The sequence below is a fragment of the Cervus canadensis genome, chromosome 6 (assembly GCF_019320065.1).
Source record: "Cervus canadensis isolate Bull #8, Minnesota chromosome 6, ASM1932006v1, whole genome shotgun sequence".
Lineage (NCBI taxonomy): Eukaryota > Metazoa > Chordata > Mammalia > Artiodactyla > Cervidae > Cervus > Cervus canadensis.
The window spans coordinates 31,030,435-31,058,315 of record NC_057391.1 but is presented as its reverse complement, the minus strand read 5'-3'; the positions used below and the strand labels follow the sequence as shown (position 1 = coordinate 31,058,315).

At 35.0% G+C, this 27,881-nt stretch overlaps 1 protein-coding gene across 1 annotated transcript in view; it reads right to left on the bottom strand.

The window, feature by feature from the left end:
* The window catches only part of SPRED1 (sprouty related EVH1 domain containing 1), a 111,264-nt gene that overhangs the window by 29,148 nt on the left and 54,235 nt on the right, over positions 1–27,881 (bottom strand). The window contains exons 2-4 of the mRNA XM_043471423.1: positions 26,367–26,541; positions 4,140–4,308; positions 1,762–1,811 (exon numbers count right to left, since the gene is read on the bottom strand). Of these exons, the coding sequence (XP_043327358.1) occupies positions 1,762–1,811; positions 4,140–4,308; positions 26,367–26,541 (394 nt within the window). The remainder of the gene's footprint in view (positions 1–1,761; positions 1,812–4,139; positions 4,309–26,366; positions 26,542–27,881) is intronic.

Genomic DNA, 27,881 nt, shown 5'->3' with positions numbered 1-27,881 from the left:
AAATTTTTTTCTCTATTATTCTAAAAGTACTAGTACTTTAGGATATTAAAAGTACTAAAAAGAAAACCATACAGCTCAGAATCCCAAAAGCAACCAACAAAATTATTTATCATTTTAGTTGAGTAACGATGGATCACAACACCATATAATTATGTTTTTTACTACTCAATACATTGCAAGTAAATTACAAATAATAAAATTTTTTACAGGTTTTATGACAGATACCTTAATTAATTCAACTATTTCCATTCTATTTAGATAGATTATTTTTTATTATCAATATTTCACACACGCTCAAAAATCTGTTTATATAATTTTTCTGTGTATCTCTATCCCTTTAAATTCATTCACTTGATCAATAGGCATGAATGTTTCTATTTTTATGGCTTTTAAATATGTATTACCAAACTGCTTTCTAAAAACAATCTACCAATCTACATTTTCTCTAGCAGAGGGTCAGTCTGTCAACCTCATGGAAAGACACAGTCAAGGGTAAAATTAACTTTTAAAATCTTTGATAATTTGGTAACTAAAGAATGTTAATTTATACTGCCTACTGAGATAAAGGGTGTCCAAGTTTATCAACATTTCACACTTATTTTTCTATGAATTTTTAATACAAGTACCTTACGTATGGAACGGGATATCTGTGATGGCTAATGTTATTTGTAAGCTTGACTAAGCCATGGTGTCAAGTGATTTGGGCAAACATCAGCCTAAATATTGTGAAGGTAATTTTCATATGTGACAAATATCTAAATCTAGTAGACTCAGTAAAGGAGATTATACTCCAAAAAGTGGGTGGGACCTATTATGAAAAGACTTGTAGACTGAGGTTCCACAAAGAGGAAGGAAATCTGCCTTGAGACTGTCTTCAGACTCAAGATCAAAACATCAACTCTTGCCAGAATTTCCAAGATGCCTGCGTATCTGCCTACCCTGTAGATTTTGGACTTGCCAGCTCCCACAACCCAATGAGCCAATTCCTTATAAAACTGAACAAAATCACAGCAAGAGACACAGATGTAAAGAACAGACTTTTGGACTCTGTGGGAGAAAGTGAGGGTGGGATGATTTGAAAGAATAGCATTGAAACACGTATATTACCATATGTGAAACAGATCGCCAGTCCAGGTTCGATGCACAAGACAGGGCGCTCAGGGCCAGTGCACTGGGACAACCCTGAGGGATGGGATGAGGAGGGAGGTGGGAGCGGGGTTCAGGATGGGGGACACATGTACACCCATTGCTGATTCATGTGAATGTATGGCAACCACTACAATACTGTAAAGTAATTGGCCTCCAATTAAAATCAATAAATTAATTTACAAAAAGAAAAGAAAAATTTTAGAATCACATCATAAATTTCTATACAAAAATTTTTGTGATTTTGAATGGGTTTGCATACAAATCAATTTTGGGGGAAATTGAAATTTAAACAAAATTGAATCTTCTAATTGTGAAAATTTCAGTCTTTATAATTAGGCTTTCCTAACAAGTTTTCTCTTTCACGTCTTTTATTAGATTTATTGCTAGGATCTTTATACTTTTTGATGCTATTATAAAAAAACTGAACAAAATCAACCTCTCTCTCTAAATATAAAATGTATATATATACATACACACACACACACAAATTTCCTGACAAATATGGCATCTAAAAATTTCTTAAGAATTTATATGAATTGTTTATTTATTAAGGCTAGTGATTTCCACCACATCCTTCAGGTTTTGAAATTCCTTTTAAGTCAAACTACTTACTTGTAAATTGTCTTCTGTACCTTCAGCTTCATTTTTAAATGATGGGCATCCTAAGAAAACAAGTAAAAGTTGATTAAGCATAGAATTTTTGTCTTAGATTTTCGAGTTGCTGACTAATTGATAATATCATTAAGAGACTATAGAAGATTGATCAGAGATCATTCTGGACGGACTGCCCGGCAACTAGTCAGATGGTGGCCACTCATACTTGCCCCTCTGTTAGAAGAACAGAGAATAAAGCGACTGATTTCCTCAGCTACAGGTAAATCTCCAGTTCCTTATTAAGGAGGTGCGTTCTGTGAAAGTGCACTGTCTCTACTAAGCCCTCCCCCCTTGATTTCTCTGAAATATCAAACTGCTAGGAAGAGTACATGCATCACATTCCTCTGCTATTTAGGAGATACCCACATGATTTACTCAATTTTTCTAAATACCCTGACCTACGAAACAGTATTCAGTACCTCAAACTAGGATTTTAGCTGCTTTAGTAAGAACGAAAACAAATGAGCCTGAATCTGCTATTGATAATCAACAGCCATTTGTTGTTACTGACTTTTGAGCACCAATGACGCTATAAAACTTTTCATGGCATTCAAGAGTGACTTTAGTTTCAACAAATTAATAAGAAGAATTTATTTTAGCGAAGTATCCTGAGTTTATATGCTACCCTTGAAGAGAAAGTTGACCTATGGAAAGGGCTGCATAGTTTATTCTTACTATCATAAAAGGCTAAGTAAGCAATATTTAGTGTGATTTTTAAAATCTGTAATAGTGGCTGGTAATAATGCTACCAAGTATATTTTTTTAAAAAGTTCAAAAACAATGAGACAGGCTGAGTGCTGTAATCTACTCATAGAGTAATCTACTCTATTTGGCAAGGTGTTTATGAGCGTCTCCTTATTAATTACTTTTTTAAAAAGATAGACCATTCTATCCGACCCTAGGGAAAGAAGTATGCTCTTATGGGAGTATGAGTGTGGGGATAAAATTAATTCAAAACACAGAATTCCAGCAGTCATGGATAACAATTTTCTTTTTAAAGTACTGCTTCTTCCACACTAGGTAAATATCAGAACTGGGAAACTTAAAAAAAAAAAAAAAAACTGATGCCAGGGTACAATCTCAAACGAATGATATCAGAATCTCTGCTGGATGAGGCATTTGGCATCATATATTTTTTTAAGTTTCTTGCAATAGTTTAAGAACCATAACCACTACAGGAGAATCTAAAGATTCATATTCACCTCCCCCACCTCCTGCCTAAATTCATGATATATAATTTGATAATTCCTCATAACATTTGAAATGCACAGAAACTTTAAAGAAAAAAAGAATGCCTCAGCTCTATTCCCCAAGTAGTTTGATTCAAGTGGTCTTGAGTGAGGACCAGTTATTCTATTTTTCAAAAGCCTTCCAGGTTGATTCACATGTTCAGTCAACAATAAGAACACTGATATAGGGAGAATTTATGGGTTTTGGTACTAAGGATAAGATGACTGCCATCGTTTCATGGAATTTTTTTCTGAATCAGAAATCAAGAATTGTTTACCAAATTCTAGTCTTTTAAAGTAGCTAAAATATCATTTAACTACAGTTTCACTCACTAACAACACATATTTGTGCTAAGTTTTTTGATGTTCTTGCTTCTGGCTTGTCTCATAATTAGTTCATGTTTTCTAATTTTTTTACTAAAGTCCCATCTTCAAAATATACAAGTCACAATGCTGTCAACACATTTTCATTCAGTTGCTTTGTATAAGAAGGTTGTTTCTACTAACAGAGGTATTTTCTTTCTTAATTAAAAAAACAAATTAAATCTTAGTTATGACTTCTTTGGGGGAAAGAAATGATTTTTAACGTGATTTCCTTTGTTTAATTAAGCAAAAGCCAGTCTTACATGTAAATATTCTTCCTCCCTTTTAAACTTGCAAGCTTTAGTTTATAATCTAACAGACTCATAAGATACACAAAGGGATACATTGCTGTCTCCTCCAATCCTTATTAATGAAATCAGGTGAAGACTTAAGAAAGGTTTTGTCATAGAGTAACTAGAATCAACATGTATTTAATTATTATATATTTTCTGCTTATAATTACCAAAACAAGGATATGAGTAACACACACATGCGGGATTTTGAAAGTTTTGACTGCTCCTCTCTTTTTGAGCCCTTATTTTAAAACTTTAGAATTATCTGATGTGTGCCGTTGATGTATATACTGTGATATGACAAATATAAAACAGATTAAGGAGCCCATTATTTTATCTTCACCTACAATCAGCTTTTAAAACCTGATCTCATATCATAAAAGCTGACTTGCTTGAAGTCACTTCTACTATAAGTAACTAATAAATTAAGGAAACAGTCAAAACAACCTACCTTGAGAAATATCCTCTATAGCTCTCCGAATGCCTCTATCAAAAGCCCTAGCATCAGCAGGACTTTGAAAGGTAAGGCCAAATTTCTTGTCATCAATCTTCCAGTGGTGAAATGTTGGAGTGACCTTATTGTAAATAAGGTCTTTTTTAAGCATACATTCCAAAACCACCTGCCAAAAGTTAAATGCCAAAAATTACTATACATATATCAAATGAATCTAACATAGCTCTTAAATACAAAGTTAGCTGAGAAAAGGGCTGTTATATTTTAATAAAAGCATCCCTCCATTAATGTGAGGTCTTGTTACTTAATCTACTCACAAAGTCACTTGATACAGAAATTAATATGGGATTAAAGAAGATTGTGGAAAGATGGCAGAATTCTTAAGAAGCCCCAGGTATCTGTCTCCCTACCTAGACAAAACCACCTGGCAATATCTATCGGATGTAACTATGTTGGAACTTTAGAGTCTGTTGAAAGCTTTTAATTTTCAGGAAAAGACATGGACAGTAAACCGCAGTTCATTTTGGTCAATTTCAGCTACTAGCACAGTAGCAGCACCAACCCTCACACCCACTCCCAGCCACAGGGCAGACAGCTGTGCACATGTTCCTGGCACAGCTTGCATACAAATTACAAAAGCCAAGGTGAGTAGAAAGAACCTTATCCTTCAAGAAATAGAGAATTTAACACCGTCATCAACTAGACCAGACACATACGAAACACAGACACACGAAACACTCTATTCAGTAACAGAACACATGTTTTTCTGAAATGCACATGCGACATTTTTCAGGATGCACCATATGTTAGGCCACAAATTAATTTCACTGTATTAAAGAATATGGATATCATACAAAGTACTTCTGACCAAATTAAGATACAGTTAAAAACCAATAACAAAAGGAAAATTGGAAAATTCAAAATATTCTGAGAATTAAACAACCAACTTATCAAAGAAGAAGCTATAAGGGAAGTTATAAGACACTTAAAGAGGATGAAAACAATGCTACAACATACCAAAACTTATAGGAAACAAAGAAAGCAGTACTAAGGGGAAAATGTATAGGTGTAAACAATTGCATTTAAAAAAAAATGAAAAATCTTAAATCAACCGTATAACTTTAAAATTTAAGGAACAAACTAAACCCAAACCTAGCAAAAAGAATAAAGGAGATAATGAAGATGAGAGGAGAGACAAAGTAGAGACCAGAAAAACAATAGAGAAAAATCAATGAAACCAAAAGTTGGCTCTTCAAAATGATTTTAATAATGGACAAATCTTGAGCTAGAAGGACTAAGAAGAAAAAGAGAAATCAGAATCAAAATGGAGACATTATTACATCAATTCTACATAAATAAAAAGAACTATGAGAGAGTACTGTAAATAACTTACACCAACAAGTCAGATAACCTAGATTTAATGGACACATTACTAGAAAAATAAGACAGATCGAGTAAGAAACAAAAAGAAAATCTTAATAAATACATAACCAGTAAGTAGACTGAATCAGTAATCAAACAGCTCGTGACAAAGAAAAACCCTGGGCCTAATGTCACTGGTGAATTATATCAAACATTTAAAGAACTAATACCAGCACCTCAACCTTTATCAAAAGATTGGAGTAAAATCTTCCTAATGCATTCTATGAGGACAGCATTACCCTGATAACAAAGACACTACAAGACAACTATGTACCAATATCCTTTATGAATATAAAGGATGCAAAAATCCTTGATGCAAAGATCCTTGATGAAAAAATCCTCAACATTTGCAAACCAAACTCAGCAGTATATAAGAAGGACGATACACACTATGACCAAACTGGATTTATTCTTGAAATGCAAGGACAATTAAACACATAAAAATTGATCAAAGTAATATCCTACGTGAACAGAATGAAGGGAAAAAGTCCAAATGCTCTCAACTGAAATAGCATTTAACAAAATTTAAGACAGCAAACTGCCAACATCCCTTTAATCATAGAAAAACCAAAAAAATTCCAGAAAAATATCTACATCTGCTTTATTGATTACGCCAAAGTCTTTGACTGTGTAGATCACAACAAACTATGGAAAATTCTTCAAGAGATGGGAATACCAGACCACCTGACTTGACCTCCTGAGAAATCTGTAGGCAGATCAAGAAGCAACAGTTAGAAATGGACATGGAACAACAGACTGGTTCCAAATTGGGAAATGAGTACGTCAAGGCTATATATTGTCATCGTGCTTATTTAATTTATATGCAAAGTACATAATGTGAAATGCTGGGCTGGATGAAGCACAAGCTGGAATCAAGAGTGCTGGAAGAAATATCAATAACCTCAGATACACAGATGACACCACCCTTATGGCAGAAAGCGAAGAACAACTAAAGGACCTCATGAAAGTCAAAGGGGAGAGTGAAAAGTTGGCTTAAAACGCAACATTCAAAAAACTAAGATCATGGCATCCGGTCCCATCATTTCATGGCAAATAGATGGGGAAATAACGGAAACAGTGACAGACTTTATTTTTTTGGGGGGGGGGCTCCAAAATCACTGCAGATGGTAACTGCAGCCATGAAATTAAAAGATGCCTGCTCCTTGGAAGAAAAGCTATGACCAACCTAGACAGCATGTTAAAAAGCAGAGACATTACTTTGCAAACAAAGGTCCATGTAGTCAAAGCTATGGTTTTTCCAGTAGTCAAGTATGGATGTGAGAGCCTGACTGTAAAGAAAGCTGAACACCGAAAAACTGGTGCTTTTGAACTGTGGTGTTGAAGAAGACTCTTGAGAGTCCCTTGGACTGCAAGGAGATCAAACCAGTCAATCCTAAAGGAAATCAGTCCTGAATGTTCACTGTAAGGACTGATGCTGAAGCTGAAACTCCAATACTCTGGCCACCTGATGTGAAGAACTGACTCATTGGAAAAGACCTTGATGCTGGGAAATACTGAAGGCAGGAGGAGAAGGAGATGGCAGAGGATGAGCTGGTTGGATGGTATCACCAACTTGATGGACCTGAGTTTGAGCAAGCTCCGGGAGTTGGTGATGGGCAGGGAAGTCTGGCGTGCTGCAGTTCATGGGGTCACAAAGAGTTGGACACAACTGAGTGACTGAACTGAACTGAACATCTTTTCAAGACAAAAATAATTAACAAAAAGGAAACTACATCAAAATATCTGACAACAGTGACAAGACTGTTCAATGGAAGGAAGTAAAAGTCTTTTCAACAAATGGGCCTAGGAAACTGGCTATTAACATGCAGAAGAATGGAGTTTCATACTTATCTAATACCACATGCAAAAATTAACTTATAATGGATTAAGGACCTAAAGAAAACCTAAAACAACAGAACTCTTAAAAGAAAACATAGGACAAAAACTCCACGACATTGGATTTGGCAACATTTTCTTGGACATGACATCAAAAGCACAGGTAATAAAAGAAAAAACACTGGTATAGTACTAATCACTTCTTTACAATGCCATATGCAATGATGTGATGTTATATTGATTCTATTATATCTCATATTGATGTTAAGCTAAAAACCACTGCCTCTCTCTACCAATTCCCCCAACAAAAGCTTATTGTTAAACTTTTACCAGCATATCACTGAAAAAATCATCTCTGATAGCAAGTTTTGTTAATTCTGCAAGAAATGACAAATAAAACAAAATAATGTCCTGCTTGCTTACAGGCAAAGTGTGTTAGCACTTGCATTTTACAAACTGTCACAAAAACTACTTTGCAATAATAATAATTATAAAATTCATAATTAAATTAAGTTCTGGAGTTCAAGAAGTTAAAATTGGTATTATGGATTACTGCAATGTATTTACTTATTACTTCATAAGTTAACTTATATTAATTCACAAAATAACATATTAATTCATAAACAGTGGAAAAGAGACATGTATTTTGGAAACCTGCTCAATTGCAATTGTCAATAAAGAGAAGGACATAAAAACCTGAGTGTGGTGCTATAGTCTTTATTACATGAAAATGTCACTGAATTAATTTTTAATACATGAAAATGCTGTTAACTCTTTTCCAAAACTTCCCAAAGTTCTTTTCCAACTATTATCTGCTAGAAAATTTTCAACATGATCTATACTCACCTATACCACTGGTTTACAAACAGCATCTATTTCTTACAGGGTCCCAAAACACACAGAAAAAGAAGTTTTTAAAATGAGTTTTAAAATACACTCAGGAAATAGTTAAAGATAATGAACTAGCTCTTTGACTCACACAAGTACTTATGCAAAAATGTGTTCCACTTGAAAGTCATATAAATATTGAGGTTACACACCATACCAACTGGGTACGAAAACAAAATGCCAACTAATTCTGAAGTAGATGTCAATTTATGTCATTAATTTTTACCTACCAAGTAACATTAGGATATAAAATATATCATACTGTTCATAGTATATATTTAGCATACCATAAAAATAACTGTTATTTAGGACAAGCAAACTCTGGGAGATAGTGAAGGACAGAGAAGCCTGGCATGCTGCACTCCATGGGGTGGCAGAGTTGGACAGGATTCAGCGAATGAAAAACAGGGAAAGGCTACTGCAGTGTAGCTGCTACTATGAATTTAGGAACATAGAAAAGAAAAATGCAGGTAACCTATTGACACAACAATTGACTCATGATTTTTGGAAGTAATTTAAAAAATATGCTTCCTAGAACATTCTGCATCACTCAGCATTTACATAATTATCAAAGCCTCCATATCCGAAGTACAAACATTTCTTGTCATGCAAGATATTAAAAAATTGTTTTGCTTCTGACTTCAGCATTTAAAAAATAAATGCACTTATAACATTAAGGAAATATAAATAATAGTTTTATTAAATAATAGGGGTAAAAACCATCTATCTCAAATTTTTAAAAAAGATCAATGAGATTAAAAAGGTATAAAAGAGAAAGTAGTTAAGAATGTCCCAAAAGGCTTTTACCCACCATCAATACTAAATCTCCATTCTTGAAAAATAAAAATAATTTTAAGGGCTGAAAGGATTCTTAAAAATTAGTGAATTCTTCCCATCTTCTACTTCCACTTCTCAACTTCATCAGAACAATGTGTTCTGCCTTTACTTCATTGCAGTTTTCACTATATTAATTCTGTATTGTAAGATCACCATATTATTATTAACAGTAATAGGCATACAGGAAGCAGAGTTCAATGTTTACCACATTTGCGTTTGGAACTGTAGAAACTGTAGAAAATGGCAACTACATTTTTGCCAAGGGATGACAATCAACCAATCCAAAGGTGCCAGGTGAATTATTTATGCTGCAGGAAAAGTAAGCTGACCAGATAAATTATTTCTGGTCAATAGAGAGTTATACCTATTAATTGTTACTGTTGTTTAGTAGCTAAGTCGTGTCCAACTCTTCTACAACCTCATGGGCTGTGGCCCACCAGGCTCCTCTGTCCCATGAGATTTCCCAGGCAAGACTATGGGAGTGGGTTACCATTTCCTCCTCCAAACGGTTCTTCCTGACCCAGGGATTGAACTTGTGTCTCCTGCATTGGCAGGAGGATTCTTTATTGCTGAGCCACCAGGGAAGCTCCATATCTATTAATTACTTATCCAGTAAAGTAACAGGCGTTCTACTGGCCTGAAGTGGTTACAGCTCTCCCAGAATACATGACCTATACTTACGCTTAGAACTTTTTATTTTTTTCTACGTGAAGAGTTAACACAAAATGAAATGAATAATTTTAAGAACAGTACCCAAAAAGCAACTACCAGAAGCCATTAAAAGTACAACCATAAAATACTCCATAAACAAGTTGTTAAAATTGTTAATACAGCTTTGCTACTTCTTAGTTGAATATGCTTCTTTCTGGGGTTAAGGCATTCTAGAAGTATGTGACTTTCATCAGACCTCCACAGTAGCCATGAAGGACATTCATAAATTCCATCCAGTTCAGCTGCTCAGTCGTGTTCGACTGTTTACAACCCCATGGACTGACGCACGCCGGGCTTCCCTATCCATCACCAACTCCCAGAGCTTGATTTATAAATTAGAAAGTATTAATAAGACAAACCTGAAACAAGATCACTGGCCCTGCCCTGTTTCTACCATAAAGACAGATTATATATTAAATAACAAGCAGAAAAGATACTGAGCATAAACAACTGCAAAGTGAATATTAAATGTAAGAGTAACTTACAAGAATAACTATAAAAGAATATGCAAACTAACTTGTTATCAATAACCCCTAATGGATCCACTAAGAATGTGGCTAGTTAACAAAGAAGAAATTAAAGAGTTTTAAAATCAACACTATAACTTTTGATCTCTTGACCATCTACAAGTTTATTGGGATTCGGAAAAAATAATTATTTACTATAAACTATAAAAAAGCATAATGAAAAAAATTTAACTAGAAAGAGCAACAAATTCAAAGCACTTAAATGTTTTTATGCTGATCACCTCCAAAAAAAAAAAGAGAGAGAAAATTTCAGACTCTTACATATGAATAGACCCGATCAGGTTTGAGTAGAACTTAATCACTGCAAATAGACTGACTGGATCAGCTTTAGGAAAGGGACTTTAAGGAAGGAAGAAAAACAGGGGTATTTGGTATAACAGCTTTGCATTTTTAATATAGATCTGAATAGATCTAAGTTGGCTAAGATATACAAGTCTTTTCTAGCTAAATACTTTTGGAACATGACTGTTTTAATAAGATCTTAAGGTCTTTTGAGCTACTGATAACAAAAAGAACAAATACTCTATTTCTTCTAGAAAGGTTAAATAGGTATTATTAAAAAGGTTAAATAGGTATTATTAAAAAAGCAACCAGATGCATAGGTGAACTCTGAATTTAAGGAAAGCAAACCTACGGTAAGCATAAATATATCAAAATCTATTATAGATGAAGAGAGAAAAGGAAGAGAAGTGGTTTTCTTACAGTAGCAGGCTAAGAGTTAAAAGAGAAAGGAAAAGAAGAAAGATGGTTAATGACAATGGATATTCTTCACATGAGCAAAACATTTCCAAAGTAAAATGATTAAAATATGAAATACAGAAGAAACAGAACAATCCACATATACTTCCGAAGAAGAAAAATGCTATTAAAGTATAATAGGGATGTCGGTATATAAATTAATTTTAAGCTCATGGGCTCTGAAGCTTACAGTAATTGGGTCCCCTCCAGTTTTCATCCTTCATTACCCATCTGACTTAAGAATTAAATGAGGTAATATACACGAAGTATTCAAATAGCATCTGACACACAGATCTTCAATACACATTAGCAGCAAGGGTGACGTTAGTCATCAGTCACAAGGTGATGCCACCAGCCCATAATAGAAAAGTTGCCATAAAGGTTGAGAGGTCAGTATTTACTTTTTTGAGTACAGGATGGGGAGGAGTTTGAATGATAAATAAAGGTGCTCAGGACCTTAAAGAGCTTGTTAACAGATTGATTCTACAGACAGTGAAAACATTACAATCTCCAACATTCTTCCTTTCTCTGAAAGAAATTCTAGGATATATTATAGAGAAAAAAAAAGGGGGGTGGGTGGGTTTGACAGTCACTAAATAACTAAAACTTCTGAAGATATATTTCAAGTTATTTTGGGAAATACAGAGCAAATTACTGGACTATTTGCCAGAAGCATTTAAAATAGACCAAGCCAAAAATAGATATAAGTACATTTCTGTCTCACTAATAACAAGTAATAATTTGGGAAAGCAGAGTAAAAATAAATATGTACTTTCAAACTACTATGTAACTTTATTACATATGCTACCTTACAAGTAAATAATTACATGTTTACAGAAAGCATTATCTAAGATGTAGTATAGTTGGTAACTAGACAAAGAAATTTTTTTGGTAACTTTAAGAAGTATCTTTGAATCAAAGAAAAACATTTCATTTCTGAAATAAAAACTTTATTTTCAAGTTAAATTACTTGATAAACAAAATCAATAACTGGTAACTCAAAAGGTGCCTCCTATTATGACTTTTAGCTTTTTGGATGATATAAAAAACTTTGTACCTGGATGATATAAAACCCTTTATAAAGGACACCAAGGCATTCTATGAAATATGAAACTATATTGTTATCGAACAACACATTTTTACTAATTATCTACTAACAGAAATTTGTGTTTAAAGTTGGGTTCTGAGATGAATGGGACTTTAGAAAAAAATCTAAAAAGTAACAGAAGGCAAAATGGTAGTGTTTCTTCACAAATAGTAACAATTCAGCTACCACAAAAAGAAGGGCAGGAGCCAGTATTTTTAAATTATGTCAATTTCATGAAAAGTCTGTTAGCCTTTGCCCTGCTTCATTTTCTAATCCAAGGCTAAATTTGCCTGTTACTCCAGGTATCTCCTGACTTCCTACTTTTGCATTCTAGTCCCATATGATTTAAAGGACATCTTTTTTGGGTGTTAGTTCCAGAAGGTCTTGTAGGTCTTCATAGAATCATTCAACTTCAGTTTCTTCAGCATAATTGGTTGGGGCAGAAACTTGGATTAATGTGATACTGAATGGTTTGCCTTGGAAACAAACAGATCATTCTGTCATTTTTGAGATTACACCCAAGTACATCCTGAAATGCAAAGTCCAGTGGGCTTCAGCAAGCATCACTACGAACAAAGCTAGTGGAGGTGATGAAATTCCAGGTGAGCTATTTCAAATCCTAAAAGATGATGCTGTGAAAATGCTGCACTCAATATGCCAGCAAGTTTAGAAAACACAGCAGTGGCCACAGGAGTGGAAAAGGTAAGCTTTCATTTCAATTCCAAAGAAAGGGAATGCCAAAGAATGTTCAAACAACCACATAATTGCACTCATCTCACACAATAGCAAAGTTATGCTGAAAATTCTCCAAGCAAGGCTTCAACAGTACGTGAACCGTGAACTTACAACTGTTCAAACTGGGTTTAGAAAAGGCAGAAGAACCAGAGATCAAATAGCCAACATCTGTTGGATCATCAAAAAGTAACAGAGTTACAGAAAAACATCACAGAGTTCTGCTTTATTGACTACACCAAAGCCTTTGATTGTGTGGATCACAACCCGTGGAAAAATTCTTAAAGAGATGGAAATTACAGACCACCTTACTTGCCTCCTGAGAAATCTGAATGCAGGTCAAGAAGCAACAGTTAGAACTGGACATGGAACAATGGACTGGTTCCAAATTGGGAAAGGAGTGTATCAAGTCAGCATATTGTCACCCTGCTTATTCAACTTACATGCAGAGTACATCATGCCAAATGCCTGGCTGGATGAAGCACAAGCTCGAATCCAGACTGCTGGGAGAAATATCAATAACCTCAGACATGCAGATGACACCACCCTCATGGCAGAAAGTGAAGAGGAACTAAAGAGCCTCTTGAGGAAAGTGAAAGGGGAGAGTGAAAAGGCTGGCTTAAAACTCAACATTCAAAAAACTAAGATCATGGAATCCAGTCCTATCACTTTATGGCAAACAGACGCTGAAACAATGGAAACAGTGACAGACTTTATTTGGGGGGGCTTCAAAATCACCCTGGATGGTGACTGCAGCCATGAAATTTTAAAAGACATTTGCTCCTTGGAAGAAAAGTTATGACCAACGTAGACAGCATATTAAAAAGCAGAGACATTACCTTGCCAACAAAGGTCTATCTAGTCAAAGCTATAGTTTTTCCAGTAGTCATGTACAGATGTGAGAGTCTGACTATAAAGAAAGCTGAGCACCGAAGAATTGATACTTTTGAACTATGGTGGTGGAGAAGACTCGAGAGTCCCTTGGACTGCAAGGAGATCAAACCAGTCCATCCTAAAGGAAATCAGTCCTAAATATTCATTGGAAGGACTGAAGCTGAAGTTGAAACTTCAATATTCTAGCCACCTGATGCAAAAAACTGACTCATTAGAAAAGAACCAGATGCTGCGAAAGATTGAAAGCAGGATGAGAAGGGGAAGACAGAGGATGAGATGGTTGGATGGCATCACCGACTGGATGGACATGAGTTTGAACAAGCTCCAGGAGTCAGTGAAGGGACAGGGAAGCCCAGCATTCTGCAGTCCATGGGGTCGCAAAGAGTTGGACACGACTCAGCAACTGAACTGAACTGATATCATGAAAAAAAACTTGAGGAACTGCTCCAGATTAAAGGAGAATAAAGACACATGACAGCTAAATGCTACTTGTACTGAGAGAACAAAAATGCTTTAAGAACATTATCAGAAGGTGGCAAAACTGAAGTACGGACTGTAGATTAAAGCCCTATATTTATGTTAAATTTCCTAAATATGATAATTATACTGTGACTATGTAATTAAAATGGAAGGCAGAGTAAAGATTTAGAAAGTAATAAAGAATTCAGTGTAAGGTTTTAAGATCTCAAATTTGAAAACCTAAGTGAAACAGCAATTTCCTAGAAAAATTATAACATCAAAACTGACTGGAAAAAAAATAGAAAACCATTAGAAACTTGTAACTATTAAAGAAACTGGATCAGTAGAAAATAATACTGAAATGGGGTGTTATGAGGGAAGAGGAGATGAGATACAAAACAGAGAAGTGAACTTGTCACAATTAGGTTACTACTCTGACTCCTAGTGGCAAATTCTTGGGCACAGTCAATATGACCCAGCTTCTTTACTTGATGTTTTCCCAAGTCCCCACAGGATGTCAGAACTTTGAATTGAAAGAATAAAACTAAATAAGCTTAAATAATTCTCTTCACCCTCAACTGGGTCTGCATAATTTGGAGAGAGGTCCATACAATTCTGATGAAATCAATCTCGGTGACTTAAGAATTTAACAGCCATGAATCTTTGTTAACTGACTTACACAGCAATATGCACATAACACAAAAACCATTTCGAAACACAAGAATATCCAAATACATAATGACAGCTGTAGATTTTTAACCTTTAAATTGAAGCACACACACACACACAAAGGATATGTAATATTTGATTAATTTAATAAGTGAGATTAAATTTTATAAAGTGAAACTTTTATGTTACAGTAAATTGAAGTCTTTCCAAAAGCTATGGATATTGGAATGAGGAAAGGTATCAAATCAATAACTGAAGTTTCTACCTCAAGAAACTTGAAAAGGAAGAGCAAAATAAATACAAAGCAAGCTGAAGGAAGAAAATACCAAAGAAAAGAAATCAACAGAAATAAACTGAAAATAGACAGGAGGAGAAAAAAAAGAAACAAAAAGCTGATCTAAAAAAAAAAAGAAAAAGCAAAACTAATAAATCGCTAGTAAGATTGACAAGCTAAAAATAAAGATACAAATCACCAATTTTAGGAATGAAATATGGGTTGTTGCTAAGATCCTGTAGCCTTTCAAAGAGCACTTGAGAAGATGGTTATTTTGAGACATTAGTCTGCCATCTTCCCTGTCAGCTAGCTTTCCGACTAGCTGTATTCCTTGCCTCAAAAAAGAAAAAAAAAAAAGAGTACTTGAGATGCTAAAAACACCTTCACACTCAAATTAGACAGCTTGGAAGTGGACCAATTATTTGACAGTCACATTATTATCAAAACTCAACCAAGATAAAACAGATGAACCTAAATAGTCCTATAGGCATTAAAGAAATTGAATTTGTAATTTAAAAGCTTGCAAAGAGACTTTTCTTGGGAATTCCTTGGCCATTCAGTTATTAGGATTTCATACATTCACTGCCAAGGGCCTAGGTTTAATTCCTGGTTGAGGATCTAAGATCCCAAGACTTGCAGAGAGTGGCCAAAAGAGGGAGAGAGGAGAGAGATCTCTATGCACTGAGACAGTTTCAGTGGAGAATTCTACCAAATATTTTCAGAGGAACTAACATCAATTTTACACAAACTCTTTCAGAAAACAAAAGAGGAGGGAATACTACACTATTCATTTTATGAGGCCACCAGTACCTTGATACCAACACCACACAAAGATAGTAATTTAATACCAAAAGAAAGAAAATTACAGACCAGTACCTCTCAAGAACTTAAATACAAAACTCCTCCAAAAAATAGCAGCAAAACAAACCCAGCAACATATAAAAAGATTATATACCATGATCTAGTGGGACTTATTCCAGAAATACAAGGCTGAGTCAACACTGGAAAAAAAAAAGTGTAATGTATGGTATCAACAAGCTGAAGATGTGAACATAATCAATTGACACAGAAAATTCATCTAATTTAAAAATCCATTCATAATAAAAATTATCAGCAACTCAATAAAAATCATCCGTAACAAACTTTATAGCTAATATCATATTCAAGAGTCAAAGAGTTAATTGTTTCTGCTAAGATCTGAAAGAGGCAAGAATGTCCACTATGATCATTCTTATTCAACACAGAATTTAAAGTTCTAGCCACTGTAACAAGGAAAGAAAAAGAAATAAAAGGCATACAGATGGAAAAGGAAGAAATAAAGCTGCTCATACTTGTAGATGACAACAATGGCCTATGTTAGAAAATTCCAAGGAATCAACCAAAAAACCTCATAGTTCACAAGACTGATGAAGTGAATATCTGTTCACACAAAATGAGCATGCACTAACCAAAATTATAAACACAACAGTATATAAAATTGCTCCATGGAAAACCAAACACTTAGGTATACACTTAACAAAATGTATCTTTAGGATCTATACACTGAAAATTACAAAATGCTAATGAAATTGAAAGATCTAAACTGGAGACAAATCACACTCATAGACTGGAAGATTCAACACAATAAAGAAGTCAGTTCTCCCAAAACTGACCAACAGGTTTAATACAATTCCTATCAAAATCCAGTAAACAATTTTGTAGATAATGACAATTTCATTCTAAAATTTATATGGAAAGGCACAGACACCAGGACAGTTAAAATAATACTGAAAAGGAGAAATAAAATGGGAGAGATCACTTTGCCCACAATTAGGGCTTACAATACAGCTACAGTAAAACAGTGTGTGATTCCTATGGACAGACAGAGCAATGGAAGAAAAAGGAGAACCTACATAAAAATGTTCAGCTGGTTTTTAATAAGAGCTGTTGTTCAGTTGCTCATTCGTGTCTGACTCTTTGCAACCCCAAGGACTGCAGCATGCCAGGCTTCCTTCACCATCTCCCACCATTTACTCAAACTCATGCTCATTGAGTTGGTGATGCCATTCAACCATCTCATCCTCTGTCATCCCCTTCCCCTCCTGCCTTCAATCTTTCCCAGCATCAGGGTCCTTTCTAATGAGTCAGGTTTTGCATCAGATGGCCAAAGTATTGGAGCTTCAGCTTTAGCATCAGTCCTTCCTACGAATGTTCAGGGTCAATATCTACTAGGATTGACTGGTTTGATGTCCTTGTAGTCCAAGGTACTCTCAAGAGTCTTCTCCAACACCACAGTTCAAAAGCAGCTGTATAGAGAAGCTCTATACAGTCAGCAAAAAGAAGACTGGGAGCTGACTGTGGCTCAGATCATGAACTCCTTATTACCAAATTCAGACTTTATCAATTTAAACTTTGCTCTACAAAATATTCCATGAAGGTTAAAAAGACAATCTATAGACTGGGAGAAAATATTTGCAAATCATAAATCCTGATAAAGGACTAGTATCTGGAAAATAAAAAGAGAAACTTTTGAAACACAGCAGCAAAAAAACAAACAATCCAATAAGAAAACAGGAAAAGGACACAAAGAGATATTTCACCAAAGAAGATACAAACAGTCCACAGAAAGATATTCAACCCTAGCCATTATGGAAATGCAAATTAAAACTACAATGAGCTACCTGTACGCACCTATCAACACAACTGAAAAACACTGACTACATAAAACATGATTGTTGGACACAGCTGAGTGCACATTCATATGTACACATTAGCCATTATAATAGCTTAATGGCAATGAGAATGTAATGGAAAGAATGTGAAATATATTACAATCAGGTATAAAAGGAAAAGATGAAGCCAAGATAATCATGAACCTCACTAACTATATCAACCAATATAAATCAATAACTAAAGAGTGAAATGATGTTAATTCAAAACAAATAAAGAGGAAGTAAATGACAAAATGGTGTCACTGATTCAACTGACGTGAGTTTGAGCAAATTCCAGGAGACAATGAAGGACAGGGATGCCTGGTGTGCTGCACTCCATGGGATTGCAAAGAACTAAACATGACTGAGCGACTGAACAACGACAATATGCAGGTTATTTCAAATATTTTTTAATTTTATTTAAAATTTATTATTTTAAAATTTATTATTAAAATTTATTTTAATATTTTTTATTTTATTAAATAAAAATATTTAATATTTTAATACTGATTTCTAACATAATTCCACAGTGATAAGAGAACAGACTCTGTATGATCTCTTGACCATGAAATTTTTGCACCTTGTTTTACATCCCTGGGTATGTTCCAATGTCTTCTGCTTTACAGTCTATGAGAACTTGAATAGAATTTGCATCCTATTATATGAATATTTTATAAATCTTAATTACGTTGAATTGGCTCATAGTGTTTTTCAGATCTACTATATCCTTCTACTTTTCTGTCTATTCACTCTACTAACTTTTGAGAGTTTCATATTGAAACTTCAACTGAAAATGTTATTTTATCTACTTAAAAAAAGAATAGTATATAGTAGAATCGTATGCATTAATAACTGTTCTGTATTTTCCAAGTCTCTGGTAAATGTGTTGTATCATACTTTCATAATTAAAAAAATAAAATATGAAAAAAATTGAAAAAAATTAAGAGGAACTGTACTGTCATCTGTAAAGAGAGTGCTGAAGTGCTAAGCTGATGTTTTCTAAAAAGAGGAAATAAAAGCAACCAGGAAGGTATTATGAGAATATTCTAAAACTTAAATTTTCAGGAAACCATACAGAGTGTGTACTATTTTTTTTTGCTCCCAAAGAAAGAGAAGAGAAATACAGCAGGCACATTTCTTCCTCTTCAAAGAATATCGATAATACACAAGAAGGAACCATTATCAAACTGCAGTGAGATCACAAAATTCATCATTGTACAAAAAGTTAGCCGTACAATTTATTATCTTTTTCAATGGACTGACCCTAAAACGAACAGGTTATTCTAAACTAAATGAATGTTATTATTAGCATTTCTTTCCATTACAACCCTTCACAGCAAAACTGGTTTGCCCAAGGAGCTTCCTCCAACTCAACTTTCCCATTTGTCCATCTGTGATTCACCTGTGACAATAAAATGGAAATTGTTCCCGGCATTATTTCCTCAAGACTAGCAAGATGGAAGGAGAAGGAAATGACAACCCACTCCAGTTTTCTTGCCTAGAGAATCCTGTGGACGGAGGAGCCTGGTGGGCTGCTGTCCATAGGGTCGCACAGAGTCGGACACGACTGAAGCGACTTAGTGTGGACACATGCATTGGAGAAGGAAATGGCAACCCACTCCAATGTTCTTGCCTAGAGAATCCCAGGGACAGAGGAGCCTGGTGGGCTGCCATCTATGGGGTCACACAGAGTCGTACACGACTGAGGCGACTTAGCAGTAGCAAAATAGATGTCCACATTCGCCATTCCAGATAAAACCTGCAATGTGCTATGGGAAAAGGGGGTAACATTTCCTTACGTTCAATGTATGCTTTTAGTGAACTATGAGTAATTCAGTAAGACAATATCACAGAAATGTTGCTTTTGGGAAATAAGCAGATAGATTCAAGGAAGTAAGGGTCAGATTACACAAGTTTATTGTGGTGAAATTAAGGAGATGAAATTGTCTCTAGGAAACTGAGGGGAACTACTAAAGGAATTATCTGACACAAGCTTTAGAAAGTTCAGTATTGTAAGCAATATAAAAGTTAGAAAGAGATAAAACTGTGCTTTGAAAAAATATTAGAAGCCTTTTCTGAACTGTTTCTGTCTTCATTCATTTACATATCCCCAGTGCCTAGAAAAGTGATATCTAGCAAATAGATGCTCAATAAATATTTATTACATGAAAGACTCATCTTTAAATACTGAACTTTCCCTTTTATAATGTGGATTCAGTGATATTCCTTTAGTGTAAGGTAAGATTAAAACTCAGCAATATACTGTCCACTGAAATGTGTATAAATGGGTGGTTTAAATGACTCACAAGGAAAATTTAGATTGGATTAAAAAAAGAAATAAAAGATACTAAAGTCAGAAGAAACCTAGTGAAATGGGACACACAGATAATATAGTAAGCATGAAATTGTACAGAAAGGGATGGGAAATATAACAGAAATGACATGAAACCACAAAATTCCTCATATGGAAAAATTCTGGTAACAAGCAGATCCAGAAGAGTAACCTGCTGAATAAATACCAGAAGAAAAGTAAAACAGCCAAGAAAGGATGTGGAGGGTCCGGTGTGGAAAAGCTGGCATTGAGAGGGAGTTTCTAAGATCAACAGATGAAAACAAAAGCTAAAGGATGGTGTTCTGAATGGTACAGAGAGTATCAATAAAAAATTTAAGTGTGTGGGTTACATAGAACTTTCTGTGAGAAGAATAAGAACAAAATGCTGACATTACCTCTACTCCCAGTCCACTCATTTCCCTAACTCTCCAGTATTATGGTGAATAGGAGAACCAGTCTCTTTTGAGAGAGGGCTCCTGAGTCCTAAGGGGAAGCTAATTAATGGAATTGGTTTTTAGAGGGGGAAGAGTGCTGTGAAGGACTGAAGTTTCACAATGGAAAAATTCACAGTTGGCACAGTGGAAAAAGCTAAGTAGAAAACTGTTATTCTGTACTTTTATCAAGTTCAATCCAAGGTACAAAGATGTTTCCCTGTTCTTTTGGGGCTTTCCATGGTGGTAAGGAGAATGAGTCTCATTTTTAATAAAGCTACTGCTATGTTATAATCACTCTACCCTCTTTCTAAAAAACAAATACTCTAATTTTGCTGTAGGCTCTAATAACTGTAAAGAAACTCCGTTTCTAAAAAGCTAGAAAGTTTTGGACTTCCCTGGTAGTCCAGTGGTTAAGAATCTGCCTGCCAATGCAGGGGACATTGGTTTGATCCCTGGTTGGGGAAGATTCCATGTGCTGCAGGGCAACTAAGCTCATGCACCACAACTATTGAGCCTGAGTTCTACAGGCCGTGAGCCGCAAACCCTTGAGCCCACACTCTGCAACAAGAGAGGCCACCGCAACGATAAGCCTGCATGTGGTAATTAAAGAGTAGCCCCTGCTCCTTGCAACTGGAGAAAGCCCATGCAGAGCAACAAAGACCCAGTGTAACAACAACAAAAGTGTTTTTAAATGTACCATTTTAAACAATATAACTATTACTTCATATGCGTGTGTTGTGTGTTAAATCACTTCAGTTGTGCCCACTCTTTGCGACCCTCTGGACTGCAGACTGCCCATAGGACCCTCTGTCCATGGGATTCTCCAGTCAAGAATACTGGAGTGAGTTGTCATTCCCTTCACCAGGGGAGCTTCCCGACCCAGGCGTCTCCTACATCTCATGCATTAGCAGGCAGGTTCTTTACCACTAGTGCCACATCTCATAGGCATTTTAATTTTTATAAACCACTTTTTATCCACAAGCTAATTATTAATCAAAAAAATTACTTAATCTCCTTGGCAACTTTCTAAACTTGATGTTTCCAATTTTTTTCTTTCTTCAAGTATTAACTTATTATAAATTCTAAGTTCATAATGATAGCTATCTTCCAAGTTTACTTTAACATTGCACAGTGAATTCTTCTATTTTCCACAGAACATCCAGGGGTTGTAGAGTCTGACTGTATCTTTCTACATAGCCTACTTCACTTTTGTCATCTCTTGGCACAGTATTTAAAAAGCACAATAACATTAAGTAGTGAATTTATAGTATTTTATTGGCCTACTACAGAAGCTTAAGAATGGCTAATTTAGATCCCAAAGTTATTTAAAACTTTGTTTAGCAGGAACTATTTTAGCAAAATTTTGATATTACTGAAAGTTTATTCAGGTACTTATAAAGACTTTAAAATGTGCTATAATTTAATGTTTTAGATTTTCTAATCACATACAATTCAACTAAAAATGGTCAAATAATTTAACCTATATATAGTAAGTTGATAAAATGTCTGCCTATAAAATAAAAATGTCACACTAATAGAGAATAGCAACTATATAAAAATGAATACAAAAGAGTTTCTATCATGGGGAATCTAAAGCTCTATAGTAAAGGTTATCTATACAAATTAACAGTTAAGTTTTAGTTGGCATTTAAGGGAGAAATCAAGGCTATAAAGATTTAGAAGGAAACAGAGGATACAACTGATACATATCAAGAAAAGGGTTCTGAGAATCTATGCTTGTCAGAGACCATTCTATATATCTCCAAGTGTCTGGGAGAAAGATAGTACTTTGATTATCTTGGGCTATACCACCAAAGCCTAGTGTTTTTTTAAATTTCTCTGAATTATCAACAAAGTATGAAAGCCAATTACATAAAGCAGTGCTTTCCAACTTTTTCCTCAGGCATACTCAGAAAAATAACGATTATAAGGCAATCGGGAAAGAGGAGGAGCCTCGTGGTTAAGAGGTAACCAGCCTGGGCAGCTCCTGCCACTTATATCTACCTATTCATGGCATACAGCTTGGGAAGCTCTAAAGTAGATGAGCAGAAGGTCAACTTGGAAATAAACTCACAAAAACAAGCAAGTTATAGGCAAGCATCATAGGAAATAATTTCAGTTCACTCTGAATAAATGAATGAATTAGTACCAAGCCAACTATACAAAATGTCACCTTTCTGAAAAAATCCTCATCAGCCTTCTCTTGATTTGTGGTCCTTTTCTTATTAATAACAAACAAACAAACAAACAAAAAAGAGTGAAACATAACCCTCTGGGAAGCGTAACAGGACATTTTAAGAACAAGTAGTATAAACCTAAGACTGGAAAAACCTTCTACCAAATGCCTCTTTCACTCTTCAGAAAAGTCATCTTTCACCTTCACCACTGTTACCAGTGTTTTGACTATTATAAGCCCTCTTTAAAATATCTAGTGTTTATTAGCTATGCCAGTGGCTATAGGCACCTCATTAATAATTATCTATTCTTTCTTAAAGGGCATAAGTTTTTTCCTGAGGTATGAGGGGCAGGTATCTCACTTTATTTCTAGAATTCATCCAAGGTAGAGGATTCTAAGATGTCACCAACAGACAAAATGAACAGAGAACAGAGTTTTTTTTACCAGTATCTTTTAAATGATTATTACATGGGAACAGTATTAAAATGCAGTTTATCATCAAGAAGGATTTTAAAGAAAACTATCATTAATTTGGGAATAACTTTGCAAACTTATGGATTCAACCATCACAGTGAACATCTTTTTTATAGTACTAGAACCCAGAAAAATGGATTAAAATAAAACCAATCAGTAAAAATATCTATAGAAATGGACATGAATGACCCCAAAATGCAGTGAAAACCAATTCATACTTCAATTCTATAACTGCTTCAGAAGTATCTTAGAAGTGTATTATGCAGCAGAGGAGGCCAATTAATCTGCTTATTTCAATGTCACTGTCCCATTTGTCTTGAGACATCACAAAACTGCTATTTTCAATTTAGAGCCATGTATTATTGCTCTGCCTTTGATCATACGATTTGAACATACAATTCAAATGCTTTATTATAGCTATTCCCTACAGAAATAAGGCAATCCTACACAGAGATATATTTATTGTTCCTATTTCACAAACAGTAAGCTTTCTCAAGGAGAAACGGCTAATTGAAACAACAGTTCTGATTCCTAGGTCAGTGTTTCCATCAAAAGGACATATTTTCTTGTTAGTTAATTATTTTACACCTTAGGATTACGCTAAAGGCACTTTTTTATGTCTCATCACAGGAAGTAAGTTTGGATTATGTCTGAATCCCAGGCTTATTCTCACTAAGCTTTATGTCAAAAATCACACTCTGAGCAACCACCTGAAACATCAATCTGAGCTTATTCTCTGACTAGCCTTCACTCCTAGTGATGCAAATTTGGCTCCTTATCTAATTATCTTCAAGTAAACTGTCCACATTCATTAATATGGCCAATACAGTAGTCCCTTGGTATCCACAGGGGACTGGTTCCAGTATCTGCCTTGTCTGTTTGGCCCCTGATGATACCAAAATCTGCAGATGCTGAAGTTCTTTCATATAATGGCACTGAATTTGCATATATCCATATGCATCCCCTCTCCCATATATTTTAAATGATTCTCCAAATTATTGAGAATACCAAATACAAAGTAAATGCTATGTAAATAGTTGGCAGCACAAGGCAAATTCAGGTTTCACTTTTTGGAATCTTATGTAATTTTTTTCCCAAATATTTTCCATCTGTGGTTGTTTGAATCCACAGATGTGAAACCTATGGATATGTAGGGCTGACTGAGTTCTGTTTCATTTTGATTTTTTTCTTTCTCTATTTCATATCTATTTCATGTTCTTATGCTTTCTCAGCAAGATGTTTTTCTCCAATTCTTTTTCCACCTTTGATATCTTTCTTCTCTTTTTCCATCTTTACTATTAAGAAATGCCTTTGTGTGCTGTGTGCTAAATCACTTTAGTCATGTCTGCCTCTTCGCTACTCTATGAACTGTAGCGCATCAGACTCCTCTCTCCATGGGGTTCTCCAGACAAGAATACTGGAGTGGGTTGCCATGCCTTCGTCCAGAGGATCTTTCTGATCCAGGGATGGAACCCACATCTCTTATGTCTCCTGCACTGGCAGGTGGACTATTTAACCACTTAGACTGTGACTGTTTTACTCAGTTTCTAAAATCTACAACTTCTCCAATAACACTTCCCAGTCATCAATAGCTTGGACAAAAAGCATTACATGTAAGTACAGGTCACCATGGGCTCTTTCTTAGAATCGGTCTACAGGTTTTATTTTAAATAAGCATCAGTATATGCTGGCCACTGCGTTATCCAAGGTCAGAACCACATTTAAATATTTACACTTTCAGAGATGACATGTTAACTTTATTATATATACTTCTGACTTCAACTGGGGTTTCTTATAAGCCTAAAACTACATTCTGATTAACTGAGATATACCGTCAAAAGGGAATCCTAAATTCGTAAAAAATTAAGAGTTAAAAGTCTTTCAAGATGATTTAGGGAAGTCATTAAATCAGATTTAACTGAGACAGAAACTGGAGCACAGACAAGTTAGCTAACCTTTTAAATTACTGAAATAATTCAGGAATAAAAACTATGCAGAAATCAAGAATCAAAATTAAAAGTAAGTTTATTCAAAATGTTTATATATGAAAATTATTCAAAACTTAAAACACATTTTCAATAGAAATAATATTATAGATGCTGAATGAGTTCACAAAATAGTTAAAGGGAATTCTAGCTATTTTCAAGAGCCTTGGAAATTTTGAGCACTTTATTCTCATTTTCTAAGTTCTGCTTGATGCAGAACAACATTAACATATCTCAGCTTCTCAGATATGATTATTTTTCGGCTCATAAATGAAATAAAGGAGAAACAGTTTTCTACATTAATTAAAAGAGTAGATGCATAACATTACCAAAGGTTGAATTCAAAATTTAAAACATATGAATGTAAGGAAACACTTATCTGTGTGGACGTTAGTAGAGCTATAACCTAGGATGGCCACCTACTAGTCACATGATGAGCCTAGGTTGAGAGGGGATGGAAGGAGCAAGAATCTGAGAACAGAGGAGTCTAGAGTAGGGGCCAGATATCTACAGCTACTCAGCTCTATCACTGCAGTGTGAAAGCAGCCACAGACAAAACATACGCAAATGAGCTTGGCTGTCTTCCAATAAATTTTTTATGGACACTGAAATTTGAATTTCATGTTCATAAAATCATTACTGATTTTTTTCAGTCATTTAAACATGCAAAATCCATTCTTAACTCATGGGCTGTACAAAAATACATGACAGGCCTGGATTTGGCCTGTGGACTATAGTGCCAATCTCCAATTTAAGTAATAGTGGGGAAAAGGCGAGGAAGGTGCACCTGGTTTAAAAACTAGGGGGACTATTCATGAATGTTCTTGCATTAAACCTAATCAGAAAAGCAGCTCCCCTTTAACATGTGTACATTAATACCAGTCCCAGGCGCAAAGAAAACAGGCATTGTGCTATCTTTAACATTAAAAGAGTTACAGAAACAATCATCAATCCCGGATAAAAACAATTTCCATAAATAACAGTATACTAATCATAATTTTACATAGAGAATTCATTCTGTACAACTTAAAATTATAGCAAAAGATGCATTATTCTTACCATTTTGTCCCTGAGTCGCTCTCCACGGATAAAAAAGTCAGCACAGCCATTCTCTTCCTGGTGAGGGACTTTGAAGACAGTGACGCAGCTTAGTCCACTCCCTCCAAGTGGTAACCATCCACCACTTGAGTCATCCCGGGTCATCACCACAGCTCGCACTCGTGCATAACTATTACTAAAATAGATGCAAAGATTAGAAATTAGCTTTTCCATAAACAAAAAAGCAGCCAATATGTCAGTCTTCTTTGAGAAACCAAAGACCACATCGCTTAATGTGTGGTACCTAAGTGTTCACTACTTCCATGACAGTCCAGAGAAAGGAACCTAATTGAAAAAGGTCAAAACCCAGAGTAACTAACTTAGAGGTTAACTTTTATTTTGAGGACCAATCTCACAATAAAAGATTACAGATCTCTCATTCCACCACTTGAGTAGTTGAAGCACATTTGACTGCCATGGAACAAGTAATGAAGGATCCTGAAGACAAACTGCAGAGCCTACCATCAGTTGTCTGCGTATGTCCATCTCCTAGCATATAACCAGACAATGCTGTTGTATTCTAGCACATTTAATTGTGATACCTCTATGCTTCTAACATTTCTGAAATATATTATAAATAAAATGCTGAAACAAACATGCTTAGCTCAGATACATTTTCAATTTTTTTTATAACAATTAGAAATCTAAACCACACAAACATATATAAAGAAATGTTTTGTTTTAGTAACCTATCAGGCCAATTGGTCTTTTCATGCTCTCTTTTTGGCGAACTATTCTTGAGGTACACCACATTCCAGTTCCATTCAGAATTATTTCCCAATATTCCACAACTACTTTTTACAGAAAATCTAAGAAATGTTTCATATAGTAATGTTCTAGATAACTGACACCTAAGCATTTTAGTTCTAAAACTTCTAATATAATCATCATTATATTCTTTCTAAAAGTCAAATATCTTGCCAATTTCTTAGAAAATTACACTGAGTTTCTTAGAAAATTACACTGAAAATTAAACAGGTCTTGGTTATTACAATTATCAACTGAGGCTCAACATAATAATTCTGTGCTACTTAATATCTCTGAATGCTCTTTGCCAGTTGTCATTTCCGTTGTCCGAGTGCCTGTCTGAGACCCACTCCTTGCTTTTTTTTCTACTTTATATATTGACATTTATTTGACTGAGGTGTATACTCTACATATAATCACATATATTGATATTAAATATAAAATTCCACAAATTCTGACAAACACACACATCTACACAACCAACATCAAGATACAGAACATTTTCATGACTCCAGAAAATTCCCTGAGGCCTCCTGCCCATCAAATAGGTAACCAAGGTAACCACTGCTATACATGGTTTGCAATATATACATTAGTTTTGCCTGCTCTGGGCCTTCTTATATATGGAATCAAACAGAATCACCACTTGTACCCTCCCTTTCTATCTGACTTCTTTCACTTATCGTGTTGTCATATTAGGGCTTCATTCTCTGTTAGCACTAAGTAGTC